Source organism: Sturnus vulgaris, chromosome 4, assembly GCF_052056855.1.
Source record: "Sturnus vulgaris isolate bStuVul1 chromosome 4, bStuVul1.hap1, whole genome shotgun sequence".
In the NCBI taxonomy this organism is placed as follows: Eukaryota; Metazoa; Chordata; class Aves; order Passeriformes; family Sturnidae; genus Sturnus; species Sturnus vulgaris.
This window is the reverse complement of record NC_142246.1, coordinates 46281821-46297371: the sequence shown is the minus strand read 5'-3', so window position 1 is coordinate 46297371 and position 15551 is coordinate 46281821. Positions and strand designations below refer to the sequence as shown.

The 15551-nt window shown below is 44.3% G+C and overlaps 2 protein-coding genes across 4 annotated transcripts; one reads left to right on the top strand and one right to left on the bottom strand.

Moving 5' to 3' along the window:
* Window positions 1-1231: 1231 nt before the first annotated feature.
* Window positions 1232-3300, bottom strand: POMK (protein O-mannose kinase). The gene is made up of 2 exons (XM_014878337.2): window positions 2671-3300; window positions 1232-2165 (listed from the first exon to the last, which is right to left on the bottom strand). The coding sequence occupies exons 1-2, from the start codon at window positions 2956-2958 to the stop codon at window positions 1392-1394; spliced, it is 1062 nt and encodes a 353-aa protein (XP_014733823.2). The 5' UTR covers window positions 2959-3300; the 3' UTR covers window positions 1232-1391.
* A 2-nt stretch (window positions 3301-3302) lies between these two features.
* Window positions 3303-15458, top strand: HGSNAT (heparan-alpha-glucosaminide N-acetyltransferase). 3 transcript variants are annotated; one of them, XM_014878336.2, is made up of 17 exons: window positions 3303-3543; window positions 3803-3942; window positions 4452-4573; window positions 5502-5571; window positions 6179-6248; window positions 7323-7429; window positions 7856-7932; window positions 8532-8562; window positions 9415-9575; window positions 9938-10047; window positions 10759-10880; window positions 11277-11403; window positions 11524-11610; window positions 12743-12820; window positions 12933-13003; window positions 13143-13255; window positions 14256-15458. In XM_014878336.2, exons 1-17 carry the CDS (start codon window positions 3319-3321, stop codon window positions 14435-14437), a joined length of 1893 nt encoding a protein of 630 aa, XP_014733822.2. In that variant the 5' UTR covers window positions 3303-3318; the 3' UTR covers window positions 14438-15458. The 3 variants fall into 3 exon arrangements, 2 of the variants coding, with proteins under 2 accessions (XP_014733822.2, XP_088019945.1); XR_015803280.1 differs by having other exon boundaries at window positions 3311-3543; window positions 7281-7429; window positions 12919-13003; XM_088163819.1 differs by having other exon boundaries at window positions 3311-3543; window positions 7281-7429.
* The last annotated feature ends 93 nt before the right edge of the window (window positions 15459-15551 follow it).

Genomic DNA, 15551 nt, shown 5'->3' with positions numbered 1-15551 from the left:
AAGAGGAATAGCAGCACAGAAAAGAACAGAACCGAAGTCTTCAAAAAGGAGCAAAAAGGACAGTGTACATCTCTGCTTACAAATTACCTCTCAGGTCAAAACATGGAAGTTGTCTCTTAGGCCTTTCAAAGATTTCGTTCCAGCACAGAAAGTTCTCAGGTGGACAAGAGTGGAGTCCATGTTTCTCATTCATATTATTCCTGTTTTTTTCCGCAAGAGAACTATATCCTGGATCCCAGTCCTACCAAGCAGAGCCTATTGCTGGATTAAGGCATCATTGTTCTTCCTCTCCAGCTCTTGGTACCAGGCTGTTACATACATGTAGGTTATCTCAAGCTTTTTCCTAACACACCAAACAAGGCAACTTTTTAGCAGCTTTTCTCTATGTTTGGTGGACTTTGAATTCAGACCCAATAGAGTTGTATGCTCTGAATACAAGAATTTTCTTTTCCAAAGCTTGTGTTTAATGTTCATTGCTGTGGAAGTTACATTCTCTTTCAGTTCCTTGTTATCCTCCTTTCCATCAAATCATGATGACACTAAGGAAGGATAAGCGAATGAAACAAAAAGACACACTTCCAAAGTGTTCAGAATTTCTGTGGATTACAGAGGAGCAAAAGACTTGCATTCGACAGCTTCATCTCTAAAGAGCCCATCTGAAAATACCGCCGGACAAAGGCTTGAAAAACCAAGAACCTGTGTCTGTAAGCAGACTCTTCAGAATCTTCATCATCTTCTTGCTTCCAAAAGTGGCCACACACTTGCTGGTGTGGGATACAGCGCCCATAGAGCAATCGCCCTTATGGCTCCAAAAACAGCCTCTGCCCCAGCCAGCAGGGAGAGACTGCCACTGTGGCTCACCAAAATCTGAAGTGACATGGGGTACTCCTTTCTAAGTGACCACTGCTTTTACTACGTGGGAAAGTAGATGAGAGTTTTGTGAATACAACATAGGCCAAAGCCACAGCAATCAACACAAAGCTTGTGGGGGGCATGCCATGGTGCCATGGTCTCTGCTCTCCAGTCCTCTACTAACAAGTTACGGTAGACTAATATTTTTGAGCTGTTTTTCTTAATTTTTAAGATTTTTTTTTGTGTAAATGTTGCAAAAGAAAATTTATCATTTCTTAAGGAAAAAATTTCCCCTGCACTCACACAACTTCATTTCTTTCCCTCCTCCTCTTCCAATGGTAGATTAAACATGCCAATGGAGAGCCTGACAGCTTTTGAATTGGGGGATTTTTAAATTTATTTATTTTTTAATCAAGACGTACAAGTTCAGTTGTTCTTTTCTTCTGTTTTGAGGACAGAGGTTTTGCCCATCAGGCAAGCTGCATAAATAGGAAGGACATCAACTTAAAACATCAGTATGTTGTTTGCCTTGTGAGTCACTATAACATTTCTCTAGTACCAGGCATAGCTGCCTCCCGAATAAGCAGAGTTAAAACTTTCCTGTAGGTGTCTAGGACCTCTTGGGCAGAGGGCCGTTCTGCCGGGTCCTTCTTCTTACACGCTGCATGGATATCAAACAGATGCAGTCGTACAATGTCACTTCCTTCAACATGGCCCAAGAAAAAATTGGAGACATCTGGGATTTTCCAGATGTCTGTTTTCTCATCATAAGGAGGCATGAGGTCATCTTCAAATGGCACATCTTCTCCATAGGGCCAACGCTGCTCAGGAGCTACAAACTCACCCCGGAGCTCCCTGTGACCACATTTCACCAGCCTGCCAGCACTCCTGTTCACAAGAGGCAAAGCGTCCAAATCATTCACCAGAACATGAAAGTCACTTGTTAGGAGATATTGGGAGAGAACCTTGTCCAGGTCATTCGAGTCGCACATCACTAAGGTGCCCAGGGGGCTGCTGTGCAGGTACCGAATGACACTCACGTAGTCTATAGCAAGCATTAGTCTGCGATGCCAGGTGTTCATGCCCTTGTATTTAGGAATGTGGAGAGTTTCATTCAGGCCTCTCAGTGAACCAAGAGGATGGTACTCGGTGAGGATTGTGAACTGCTGCTCACAGTAGCCAAGCAGCCGGACAACATGCTTGCTCTGAAGGGCTTTCAGCATCTTCAATCCATGGAGAAAGTCCTCCTTCAGCTCTGAGTTGGTGAGCTGTGAAAGAACCACTTTCTTTTCCTTCCACTCAGAAAGGAAGACCTGAGAAACACAAGAAACACATAAGACATGTGGATATCCTTCTGTGAACTGCTCCCAGTTGCTGCCGACCTCTTCCTGTGACTGGTTAGTCACAATGGCAAATTACAGTCACCAGGCAGAGTTAGCTTTAGGTAGAGCCACGTACCTGTCACAGCAAGCCCTTTCTGATGCCAGTTACATCACAATTTCCTAAGTTTTCTTTGGAATTGACAATGTATATGAATTAAGTTATTTTATATCACCCGAATAGCCAGTCATACTCTGCCATTATTGTACCAATCTGTGATTTTGCTTGTGTAGCTGGATGTCATTTGGTGTCAAAGAAGTGGCCCAGGTCATGCTCTCATACCTACTGTGTTCACCTTATCAGTAGCCATATGGTCCTGGATGCCTACAGTAATTAGCTGCTGAGAGGATAGTCATAACAGCAGTGCTGGCATTAACTAGCCAGCAGATTGTGAGAGCTCCTTTTCTAGAGAAGAGAAGAAAGGAAATCCAAACTCACCTTTTTTACAGCACCTTCGCCAACACACTTGAGTTTCCTGACTTCTGTATTTATGGCCTCGCAGGAAAGCCACGGGGAACAATTCTTCACCGCTCCGAATTTGAAATACCCAAAAGGGCAGATGCCATGGTCCGTTTCGACACGTCCCAGAGAGATGTAAAACTTGTTGAGGTACAGGTAGAGAAGGGCATTAAGGAGCAGGACGGCGGCAAGCAGTAACGCCAGTGAGACGGATGGCACCTCTCTGGGAAGAAACTCCCTCCTAACAAAATGCGGTTTCTTTTCCATGGCCGTGCCTTCCGCATCCTCCGTGAAAGACGGAGGCTAAGCAGGACCCTCTTTCCAGCCCGGGGATGAACGGGCTATATGCCTATACGGCTTTTTCAGCGCCGGCTGCCCAGCCGTCCCGCAGGCACCGCGGTCCGGAGCCGGCAGCCTACGACGAGAGGCCACGCTGGCGGCGGGACGTGTTGAAGACGGCTGCAAGCTCGACGCTCGCCGTGCCGCGTATTCTCCAGTGTTTCCGCGCAGGCTGGCCCAAGCTCCGGGCGGCGGAGGCAGGCACGCCTGACCCCGGAAAACACCGGGAAATGCGGCCGCGCGAGGCGGTGGCGGCGGCGGCCCCGCCCTGGGGCGGAGCGCGGCGCGATGGCGGCAGCGGGGCTGGCGGTCGCGGTGGCAGCGGCGCTGGGCGCGCTGCTGATGGCGCCCGGCCTGTCGCAGCCTGACGGACAGGGCACGTCCGGGCTCCGCGGCGGGGCGGCTGCGGGACGGCGGCGGTCGGGGCGGATGGACCAGGCGCTGCTGCTCATCCGCAACGAGCTGCCCGCCCCGGGCCTGAACCTCGTCGCCCGCTCCGGCTCCTGCCACCAGGTGAGGGGCTGTGTCGGGCGGGGGTCACCCCCCGGCCTCCGCTTCTGACAGCCCGGCCCGCGGCTTCTCCGGCTCTCCCCGTGGCTTCGTCAGGTCGCTTCGCTTCGATTTTACCTTAGAACACCACGCAGGGAACTCCCGCAGCAGGCGATGCTCCAGCCCCGTGGCATTTTTCCTTGTCTTTGCCACCATGCAAGGCAGAACCCCCTTTCACTCTCCTTTGGCACTAATGAGCTCCATTCACCCTCTTCTTCCGCAGTGCTTGTATCAGCTCCTGGCGTTTGTCCCACCAAGCAACGAGAGCCTGAGAAAACCAGGCACGGCGTCGGTGATGGTTGATACCCAGCATCCACTCACCCTGCTTCTCAACAGCTCTGTGGGTGACAGAGATCTCTGCAAGTAGGTGGCCCAGCCCCCAGGGAATAAATATATGGATAGCTCTATCCTATGTTTGTGTTGGTTTGTTGGTGGTTTTATTTTTTTTTTCCCTTGGAGCCATGCACCTCTTCATTGCCTGTTCATCGCCTCCTTTTTCCCAACTGTTTACACTTAGAGCTCAGTCTTCACCCCACTGCTGTAACAGTAATGTACTTTGGAATTGTGCTGAAAGGATCTAAGTGCAAGCAGGAACCAAAACGGTGTTCATTGAGGCAGCATGTGCAAGCACCTGGTTTCTCTTGGAGGGAGTCTCTAGTTCAAGAAGACAGATGATGGCAGTGCATGTGTGATAAAGAATTGGTGTTGGGCCAGGGGAGGGGAACGCTTGGAAGAGCTAGATCACAGTGTTGGTCCAAGTTTTTGACTTGCCTTTCCTAAAGCATTCAGGCTTACAGCCCCACTAAGTGCTGTGGTGTAACTGAATGTACTGGGGGTGGCTCACCAAGTTTTGTTTCCTTTATCATTTGCAGGATTCAATATCACTTTGGAGAGTTTGGCAATTATTCCCTTGTGGTAAAGACCCTAAGTACAAGCACCCAAACTGTTTCTTGTGACCTAATCATCAATGAAGGCCCTGTCAACAGCTACCTTCGTATGTAGAGCTCTGTTTTCCCTTTCATTTTTCAACTCGCATGTCTCCCAGCAGAACCAGCTTCCTAAGAAGCTGGTGCAGCCACTCATGCTGTGCTGAAGAGCTGCCACAGGCTTGCTTCTCTTCTTTCTCAACATCCTTCCCTCCTTATGTTTTATACGCCTGTCTTGAGGCCCTGACCAGGATCAGGCCTCTTAACATGATACACTGCCTGCCCACAACATTTTTGCAGCAGGAATTAGTACAGAAAAATCAGTGGGTACGTGTCTGGAGGGAAATATTAGTTCCCTGCATGTTTATGTATATACACAGAATCCTCCCTCTTCTTCCCTCTATTTTCTCTCACAAAATAGAAAACAATTCACACAGTGTTTGGATTTTTGTTTGTTGTTGTACTTTTTATTTAAAACCTGACATTTTTTCATTTTTGTTAATCTCTTATCCAGGACTGTTTCAAACTCTCGTCTATCTGTTCCATTCTTTTCCTTTACATTGCATTATTCTTCAGTCCTTCCAGTTTCCTAACTAAAGAAAAGTTCTCCATGTTTGCTAACTAGGTGTATTGCCCTTCCCCCATCTTCTTCGTATTGAGGCTGTTTTTAAATCTCTACTTTCTTCTTCAGAATATATCACAGCATATCAGCTCTTCTCTCACTAGTGTTTTGCGATGCAATGTAGTTTTATTTTGCTCTTTTTATGCCGAGATGTGGAGTCACTGAGCTGCACTTTGAAACTAGCCTGCTTTTGTGTTGGGTAGTTTGGGGGTTTTGCTGTGGGTTTTTATTTTCCTCTGGGATGTATATTGCATGGAGAAAGTGCAAGATGATCGGTGAGTTGGGCTTTGTGTCATGTTTTTGTTACGCTTGGCCAAGCCCAGGCCAATGGTTTTGTTAGATCATTTATAGAGTTGTGTTCTTTTTTCATGCAGCTATTCTTTTTGCTTTCCTGGTTTACATGGGGATCCTTGCTATCCTGATTGCTGGGCGCCTTCTAATGAAGTAAGTGAACTTCCTCCTTGCACATGCCAGTTTAAGACTACACATCTCAGTGTGGTAATGCTTTGGAGTCCCACTTGTAGCCCTGCTCGGAGATCAGATCCTGTTAGCAGGTGCCCTGTACACGTTGTGGTACATGTGGCAAGAAATGCAGAGTGGTGCAATTTCACTTGAGGGATATCTTGCAGCCTTGGTAGTTTGTGTGCAAGAACAGCTGATGTTCACTGTAAGCGCACACATGCCCTGCTGCACCCTCATGTCCCTTGTTCCTTGTCTAGCTCTGGATCAGTAATCCAAGGCAGTGGGACCAAAGTGCATGTAACAAATGCAACCTTCTACCCTTTACTGAATGGTGTAACTCATCCTTGCCTATAAGCAACCTGAGAATAAAACCCCCAAACACGAGGGTGTGCCAGTGTATTTCCACAGCTGGACTTAACTGAGATCCTAGGTGTTGGCTGAATCTCAGTATTACCTATGAGAGCTGTAAAAACAAGTAGGAACTGTCCAAATTTCTGTTTTATGCTGCTAAATATCTTCTATTAAAGTGAAATTAACTATAAAGTACTCTTGGCTTTGTTTTGTGTTTTAAACTGTTACTCATTTTCAGAATTGATCCAGTGAGAAACTGGGTTTTCAAGAAACTTAATCCCAGAGCAACTGATCGTATGATTAACTCCGTGAGTGACCACATTTCTATTTAGTTTACATTCTGTAGTGTTTTCATCTCTGAGAAACACACTATGTGGACATCTTGTTTATTACTAATCATCTTCCCCTTGTGTATGTTCCCCTTAGCAAATCTTGTATTAATGTCAGATAGGCAATTTTACGTCAATGGAGAGTGCTAGACTGGAATCCATGCTAAAATCCATGTAAGTGTAGTGGATTCCCTGTAAAGCTCTTGCAAGTTTTGAATATACAGCTTTGTGCCCTCTTTAGTTCCCTTGAAACAAATGTGCTGGTGAAAATACTGCCCCCTTCTGACATAGTCAGTGTAAGGGAAATCACAGCCTTCATGGCTGCCTCCAGCACAGCAGGAGTTGTAGCAAAAAAATGAAGTCAGAATTTCTCTGGCACTCCTAGAACTGGCATTTCTGCGTGATCCTTATTTTGTACTAGAATGAAGACAGTTCATCACAGTCTGGACTTCATATCTTACAATAAACCTGTCTAGAATCAAAAGACTAAGACTAAGAAGACTGCTTCCAAAGCAGAGCTCTACAGCAGTTCTTGTAGCTCATCTCTATCACTGTGATAGAGTGATGTCTCCTTCTTTATGCTGTTACTGGGTCTGATCAGAGTGGTTTAGGGAACTCAGTTGCAAAGAAGCCACTCCTGTGCTTAAAAAGATTAATTTTCCACTGGTTTAGCTCTCGAAACAGCATCTCCACGGTGTCAGACAAGTGCTGATGGGTTGAGGCGGGTCCTGTTTGAGAGTTGGCAACTGGATCTGCTCAGCTCTCTTGTAAAGCAGTGCTCAAAGTGTTGGCAAGTCTCTGGCTGATTCGGAGGGGACCCAGCTCTCAAGCACAGGCTCATTTCACTGCATTGTTGTTTCTAAGTGGTCAAAGGTAGAGTCTGGAGCATCTTCAAACATTATTGCAATGGGATGAAGCCAGGAAGAGGTTAGAAGCAGACAAAAGGAAGACAGGGAGAATAAAGACAGAGTGTATGTGAAAGTTTGCAGTTTTCTATCCTTTGTTCCCTAGCTGCACCAGCTGACTTATTCTTCATGTGTCTGGTTCCCAAAGGAGCTCGGATCCCCGAACACAACAGACTCCATTAACTGTGATCCTACCCCGCAATCGTGGAGCACAGGCTCTCGGCAGCGGCTGCGTTCCCTTGACACCTTCCGAGGGTGAGCATAAGAGCTTGCTCAAAAGCAGCTTTTCCAAGTGGAATGAGATTTTTCCCAGTGACGGTTTGACAGTGCATGGCAGTATATAGCAGATGGACAATTCAGGGTGGTCTGTGGAAGTTGATCAAGATTTTAATTCTCAGATATTCCAAAATACTTTGTAATTGATCTAATTGAAGGAAGCATCAGTTGTGGCAGAGGGTGCAAAAGAACAACGTGTTCAGTGTTCATCACCACCCATGATTTTTGAAACATGGCTAACTGGCTGGTAAAGCTGGAAACCATGGAAATCTTGCATTAAAAATAAAAAAAATATCAAATATCAGAGTTAGAAATGCATTGGTGGGAGTAATCATCATTAACTTTGTGTGCATAAATATGCATTTCATCAACATGAGGTACTTTGTGGTTTTGTTGTCTTTTTAGGCTCTCTCTTGTAATTATGGTGTTTGTTAACTATGGAGGAGGAAAATACTGGTTCTTCAAACATGAGAGTTGGAATGGTAAAGTACAATTGAGACAGTTACTCTGGGTTTTAACTGCAGCAGTGTCTAGAAATTATTAGTGTTAGAGCTGCTGCAGCGAGCAGTTGCAGCTGAAGGCTGGGATGCTGTGCTGGTTTGCTTCAGCAGGGAATCTGCCTGTTATTGTTATCGTCATGCAGTGACAGGATGGTTTCACATCACAGTCTGTGTGTAACCGTTTCATTTTTGATATAGGGTCATATCTTTCACTTTTCTATGTTGCTTAATGACCATAGTCAAGCTGATGTTGCTCAGTGCTGTAAAAACATAATGCCTTCATTAGTAAGCTGATAGAGATGAAGTCAAGCATTGTAATGCCTTAGTGGAGAATAGCAAGGATCCCATCCCTGAAATTTTCCCAAGGCACAGCAATCAATTCTGACCCTATTCTGGAAGAATGGCAAATGCAGTGAAGAAAAATGATTAGCTCCTTGTAGGTTTTGTTTATAACATGTTTTAGATTTTGGGACATGAATAATTGCTAGCGGCGTGTAATTCCGCTAGAAAATTAACAGTAATATTGTTAAATTTGAGGAGGGTTCAAGGTAAATAATGTGCTCCTTCATATTTCTCTGTAGGATTAACAGTGGCAGATCTGGTGTTTCCATGGTAAGTTTTCCTGAAGAATAGTTTTTGTATGAAGTGATTCTTTATATTAAACATTGCAAGTGGAACTTTGTGTGCACCTTACCTCCATGTGGAAATGTATTTGGAGGGATGAATTTGTGTTAAACAAATAGGAATCTGCCCCCACAAATAACAACATAACCCTTATGAACCAGTAGAAGAGCTAAGTGGTTTTGGTGCTCCACATCCTCCTTCTTCCCCCACACAAGGCCCAGGGCTACCTTGCCAGTGGAAGTGCAGTATCCCTGAAAAGCTCAATGCCATGCCACTGTGTTAAAAGCTGCCAGTCTGGCAAGATTCAAAGCTGGACTGGTGTGTATCCATAGATAAAAGAGCCAAGTAAATTTTGGATTAAGCTAATATTTCTATAACCAGAGAATGGTCTTATGGGGAAGCAGTTATCCCACCTGCCCCTAACATGCCTCTCTACACTAGCTGTGGTTTCTGTTGGCGTAGGGAGCTGGACTTGGACTATGAACCTAATCTAGAGGGGAGGAGTGGGTCAGTTCTGAATTTGAATCATAGATTTGAAGCCAATGTTTGACTGCTCTGAAGATGCTAATTTGATTTTGGGTAATGGAATTTTTTGGCAGCATATGAAAAGAGCAGACTGCAATTACAACCCTACCTCAACTGACCACTGAGAAAGGTAGTGCACAGTGTAAGCTCAGTAGCCTGGAAATTCCTAGCAGTCAGAGGAAATAAAATTGCCAAGTTTGACTCAATGCGTGCATCTCTGTTGGGCCAATGCAGGCCACTCTGTCAGCTTTAGTGATTGCTGTTACTCATACATGTTATCTGTCAGCTCCATTTCCCATCTGCTCTGTTCTCCAGGTTTGTGTTCATCATGGGAACATCAATAGCATTGGCACTGGGCTCCATGCTGAGATGGGGAAGTTCCAAGTGGAAGGTGCTTAGAAAAATTCTCTGGAGGAGTTTTGTTCTAATCCTGCTGGGAATCATAGTTGTGAATCCCAATTACTGCCTTGGACCTTGTGAGTGGAACTTGCTCTCTTCCTTGCATTTCTGTAACTTGTTCCTGCCTCCTTGGCCGGGCTGTTGCAAAAACTGCATCAACAGTTTGATGGTATCTTGTGGAGTGCTGTTCAGTTCTGCACTGATGCAATTCTCTCTGTTAGACTACTGTGCCAACTACTGTTGATTGTCTTAGTTGATTGTCTTAGTCTCTTGACTTTCCTGGAAATATGATGTCCAGAAAATTGAGATGGCAGAGTGAAGGTGTCCCTCATATCCCGCAGGTGTAGTGGATCTCAGCTCTCCCTGAAGAAGTGTCACTTTTGTATTTACAACAGAGCCTGTATCTGCTCCTCTGTCACATTGCTTGAATGTTTTCCAGTGTCCTGGGATAATCTGCGTATTCCAGGGGTGCTCCAGAGGCTGGGATTCACTTACCTTGTGGTTGCTGCCCTTGAACTCCTGTTTACAAGAGCTGATAGTGGGACATGGGTGAGTTATGTGGGGAGATGACAACTGAACTGATACCGGAGCAGGGTTTTTGGAGCCTTTGCTCTTGTTTGGGCAAAAAGAACACACGAGAAATTATAAGAAAACATGTAACATCTTATTTGATGTGTAGTGCAATGTGACCTGGCAGGGGTCAATGTTGGGTATGTGCACCCTTCAGTGTCCCTGTCTGCTCTCCCTAGCGTTACTGTATTTGAGGATTTCACCAGTCCATTCAGATAGTGCTTAAAAACAGGCATTCCAAGACACTTTTGATGACTTTTCCACTGCCAAGGAAGCCCAGGGACAAGCATCTCTATGGCCGAATCCTGTAGTCTGCGTTTTGTCCAGGTCATTTTGGCAAGTTTTTTTCACAGTAGGGGAAAGTAATACTGGGTTTTTGGCCTTTCTAGAGTTTGTTTTCCCAAAAGGCTTTTGTTCTACTCAAAAATTATTCAAAATTCCTTTTGACATTTTCTAAGTTAAAAAGCATTAAGGGCTTTTGTTTTGGTTTGTTTCTCCCCCCTGGCCCAAGTAACTTAAGTGTCTGAAAATTGCTTGTGAAAATGAAAGGTCTCCTGGTAGAACTCAGTTTTGTAATGACATCTCCCTCTTGTATCTAGGGTACAAGACTGCCTGCCAGGAATTACAGACTATCCTCAAGGGTATGGTTTTTACTTGCCAGCTAATGCCCCTTCCCTCCATCTCATGCAGGAAGGACAATTCCCTGCTCTGCAGGATGTTCTCCCTTACTGGCCACAGTGGATTTTCATTCTGGTGTTAGAAACAATTTGGCTCTGCCTGACCTTCTTGTTACCAGTGCCAGATTGTCCCAGGTAAGACTACACTTGGACAACTTAATGTGGGGTATCAGGTTGGTTCTCTTCTACTGAGTAGAAGATACATTTTATTAGCCATAGGGAAGGAATGAAGGGAAGAGCTTTCCGGCCAGCTAGGTTAAAAGCATCCATCATGTGAAAAAGCTTTCTTTACTTTGGTACTAAAGTACCAGGTGTTATACAGGTGATGTCATTCTTCCTTTCTATTTAAAGAAGAGGATTAAAATCTCCCAAGGTCTGTGTACAGCGATATATGATCACTGCAATGCCATCAATGTGTGCCTCTAGCCTGGGAAAACATTGAGCATTTGGTGTGCTGGGTCAGTGGGCCAGTGGCTGTGCAGCTGGACTGTAACAACACTTTGTGCTACAACGTCTCTGCCTCTGTCCTAGGGGCTATCTTGGTCCTGGGGGCATTGGGGACTTTGGAAAGTATCCCAACTGCACTGGAGGAGCAGCTGGTTACATTGACCGTTTGCTTCTTGGAGAAAAGCATATGTATCAACATCCCTCTTCAGGTGTAAGTAGTTTTTGGTTTGCAGTATGTCGGCAGTGACTTGGGAATGATAATACACAAGGGGATTTAAAAGAAAGGAGTTTGGTTGCTTGGGTGCTCTGTAACAGCTGTTTTCTCTCTAAGGTGACTTACCAATCAACAATGCCGTATGATCCTGAAGGGATCCTGGGGACCATAAATAGCATTGTTATGGCATTTTTGGGACTGCAGGTACCTCTTTTTCTTTCTGGCTGCATGCTATAATGGGAAGATTTGAAGGGAACTTGGAAGTGGGGAGGCAATTGGGTTTCTTTACTTAAGGCTGAGACTAGTTCTTACAAAACCCTTTTTTCAGAGCAATGCTTTTGCAATGACTTAGCCTGAGGTGAGTGCCAGAGAAGTGGAAGCGAACATGGCAGTAGCTTGCATTAGATACACAGACTTTTTCTCAGTTTTTGTAAGGGATGGACACAAGAAGCTTCCAAATACCCACCGGATGTTTTAAGGTTGGGCTTATGCTGGGAGTAGGCTGGATCTGTACGTTGGAAAATAAGGCTGAGACACACAAACTCCACAGCTTCATTGTAAAGGTTTCAAAAGTTGCAGGTGTACTTGTTCTCCCTTGCTGATTTTCTGCTTGGCATGCAGTGATAGCCATCTTGCACAGGTGCTGTATGCTCACCTTCCCTGACAAGAGAGATGCAGGGGTTCACATTGGTGTTACCAACACCAAAAGCTCACAACTCACAGCTGTTTAAAATATGGCACTTTTTGATGCAGTTTTGATGCACTCCTGGCTTTTCTGATGGTGCAGCAGCCGTAAACCAAACTAGAACTCTTGTGCTGGGAAAGGAGTGTTACCACATGGAGCACTGGGCAAAAATTGAGTGGGAATATCTGTGAGGCAGAGCTTGGAATAGAAGTGTGACACTAAGGAGTGAATTATCAGGACACATTGCTTAGTGGTGTATGAAAAGAAGCACGTGCTCTGGGCAGGTCAGGGACTCTGTGGAGAAGCTCTTGGGGCTGGCTCAAGGTGTTCCTTCCTGCAGTCCTTACTGAGGGAGCTCAACTTACATTGTGTTGACCTAATAAAGATGCTTGTTCCCTTCCTCAGTTAACATGGTAAGGAAGGGAGAAAAGATGCACCTCTACTACTGGTTGGGTTGCATTTACATCTTTTCCCCTTGTGTGTCCATTCTTTACAAAGAGTCTTCATTTTGAGCCATTCAGCCACTTGGCTGATAGAAGTCCCATTTGCGGTCTCTGTCTTAGCACAGGTAGCTGGTGGAAAATATATCGGGCTCTTGAAATTTAGTTACATTAATGGGCATTAGTTATCTTTTTGTATTTTTTTTATAAGGCAGGAAAAATTACTTTGTTCTACAAAGACCAGCCCAAACAAATTATGAGTCGGTTCATCATATGGGGCGTAGTAATGGTAAGTCTGATAAGTTACATAGCTCTTTACAAAACATGTATTTTAATGCAATGCAAATATTTCTGAAACATGTTGCAGTGATTATATAAACTTTACAGGCTTTCTATTTCAGGGAATTATTTCTGCTATCTTGACAAAATGTTCTAAGGAAGAAGGATTTATTCCCATAAACAAGAACTTATGGTAAGCGAAGAAATGGAACATTTTATATCATTTTGTTAAAGTACTATTTTAGCTCAGAGAATGTTTTACCTTTTGTACATTGAGATCTGTATCACATAGTTCTCTAAATATTACTCTTTTCTACTGAAAATGTTTGTAGGTCAATATCATATGTGACAACCATGAGCTGCTTTGCCTTCATCCTCTTATTGCTGATATATTACCTTGTGGATGTCAAGAAATGGTGGTCAGGTGCTCCATTTTTATACCCAGGTCAGTAAAATCACATAAGGAGACATACTCTTTATTATCTTTCTGCACTGATACTATCCTTTTGTTTCCTGCACTTCCTTTGTAAAAAACAGGGATTTAGACTGAGGTAACCTGAAGGATTCCAGAAGATTAAGTTGAGCCGAACCTTTGCATAGAACTGGGACACTTGAGACCAGATGTATAGGAGAGAGGGAGAATCAGTTCTTTCAATGAGGGCTGAAAGCTGCTGTTGCCTAATGACTGTTCTGAGTTTGGTATCGAGTAAAGGTCCCAGTGAACGGCTGCCTAGTACCAAGCAAAATACCACAGCTGTTCAAAGTTGGTTTTGGAAGGGACTGCTGAGACTTGTGTAACCACATGAGAAACTCAAAGGCCTGTCAACAGAGTAATACCACTTCTGAAGATATGAAGATTAAATCCCCATGGCAGCTGTGTAGGTTGTATCTCTGTGCTTTAGATAAGTGTGTTTCGCAAAGTATCCCACTGTGGTTTTAACCACACTGGGCACACAATGAACATGAGTAAGGAATGCAAAGCCACAGCAGAGAGGATCTTTCAGTAGTTTTGGTCCCTGGTGTCTGGTCAGGAAAATAGGCAGGGTGACAGCAGGATATCATATCTCCTACCAGAAACCCCAGAGTTTTGAAGGGCATTCAGCATTTGTGTGTAAAGGCAGATCTGACCAGATTGGTTGGCACTCATCCACCCTGAAAACAGTAACTGTTATTATTCTCCTATTAATATAATTGCAGCACAGTGGTTTGGTTGCATTTTCAGTTTAGCACAGAGATTATTTGTATTTCTTTTTATAAATGTTTTGGGGGAGAGACCCCCTCAGACTGTATTTGAAAGCAGTGTGTAGCATCTTTGGGGCAAATGACATTAGTTGTTGTTGTCTTAGTGCCACTCTCATTTGTAAGCCTGGCACACCTCTGCCTGTTTGCTCTGAAGCAAGCCCATACCCGCTCTTTCATATGGAATAACCTGTGCTTCCTTTCAGGAATGAACTCAATCCTGGTCTACATTGGACACCAAGTGTTTGCAAACTACTTCCCTTTTAAGTGGAAGATGCAAGACAGTCAATCTCATGCAGAGCATCTGGCTCAAAACCTCACTGCAACAACTCTTTGGGTCGTAATATCATATATACTTTACAGGAGAAGGATATTCTGGAAAATCTGATAGAGGTGGTCAAGGTCTAGCAGGCCTAGATAGTGATGAGGCAAGTGGATTAGCTTGAAATATGATGGATTAGTCTGAAATATTGCCACTCAGGCTGTATTACTGAAAAGGGATACTAGTTCAAGTTTACAGTGCCATGGAAGCCACCAAGACTTTTATGTGACTTAAGGGACAGTGTTTTCCTATTTAGCAAAAACTTACTAGTCTATTACAGTTGCTCTCTGTTTTCTGTCTTTTGTAAATATTTTACTGATTTCCCTCCTTCATATAGAGAAGCTGAACAAACCCTAACAGTTAGGCAGTCTAAGACACCCTGATGATGTTCATGAAAGGAACTGCAAGGGATGGGGTGGTGACTGCAAGGGGTTATCAGAAAAGGCCTGTGGTAACAGTCCCTGCATGTGACAAAGAACCTCCTGACTCAGGTGGTCTGGGGTTTGTATATATCCTTGGCACCTCTTGCATGCCTGTCTCCTCTGGCTACTGGCACACATTTAACTTGGCCAGTGACTATCTGGGAAAGGTCTGAGGCATCGCTGTGTCACAGCCTGGTGGTGCTTTCAGCTGATCATGATTCACTGTATTCTTCCCATTTCTTCAACTAAACCCTTAGGTTTAGGATCCCGCTGAAGCCTAAAATCTCTTCTATTGGCTTAGTAATCAGCAGGCTGTTCCTACAGGTTTAGAAGCCCATCTGTGCATGTTCTGGACCTTTGTGTAATACACCTCTTGCATGGATGAGGTCCAAGTTTCATATGCTACACTCTAGGAGTGCAGAAAGGCCCTTTCCTACTGACTTTATATATATAATCACTTGGATATTACCAAATTTCAATCAAAACAATCCTCTTTCTACATGAATCTACTTAAGGACCCTGAATCTGAAAGCCAGCAATACAGGTAGAATTCTGCTGAGAAGGAAGACATAACAGATCAATTCAATGGAAGAGAATGGTTTTTGGTAATTAAGGAAATGCACTCGTGATTTCCGAACTAGTGCTAATAAAAAACGTGAAATACCTGCTATGTTCTCTGTGTATGTGTAAAGATGGAAAGAACACACATCTGAGTACAATGCTGTCGAAAAAAAACCCAAAACAATAAGATGTTACAA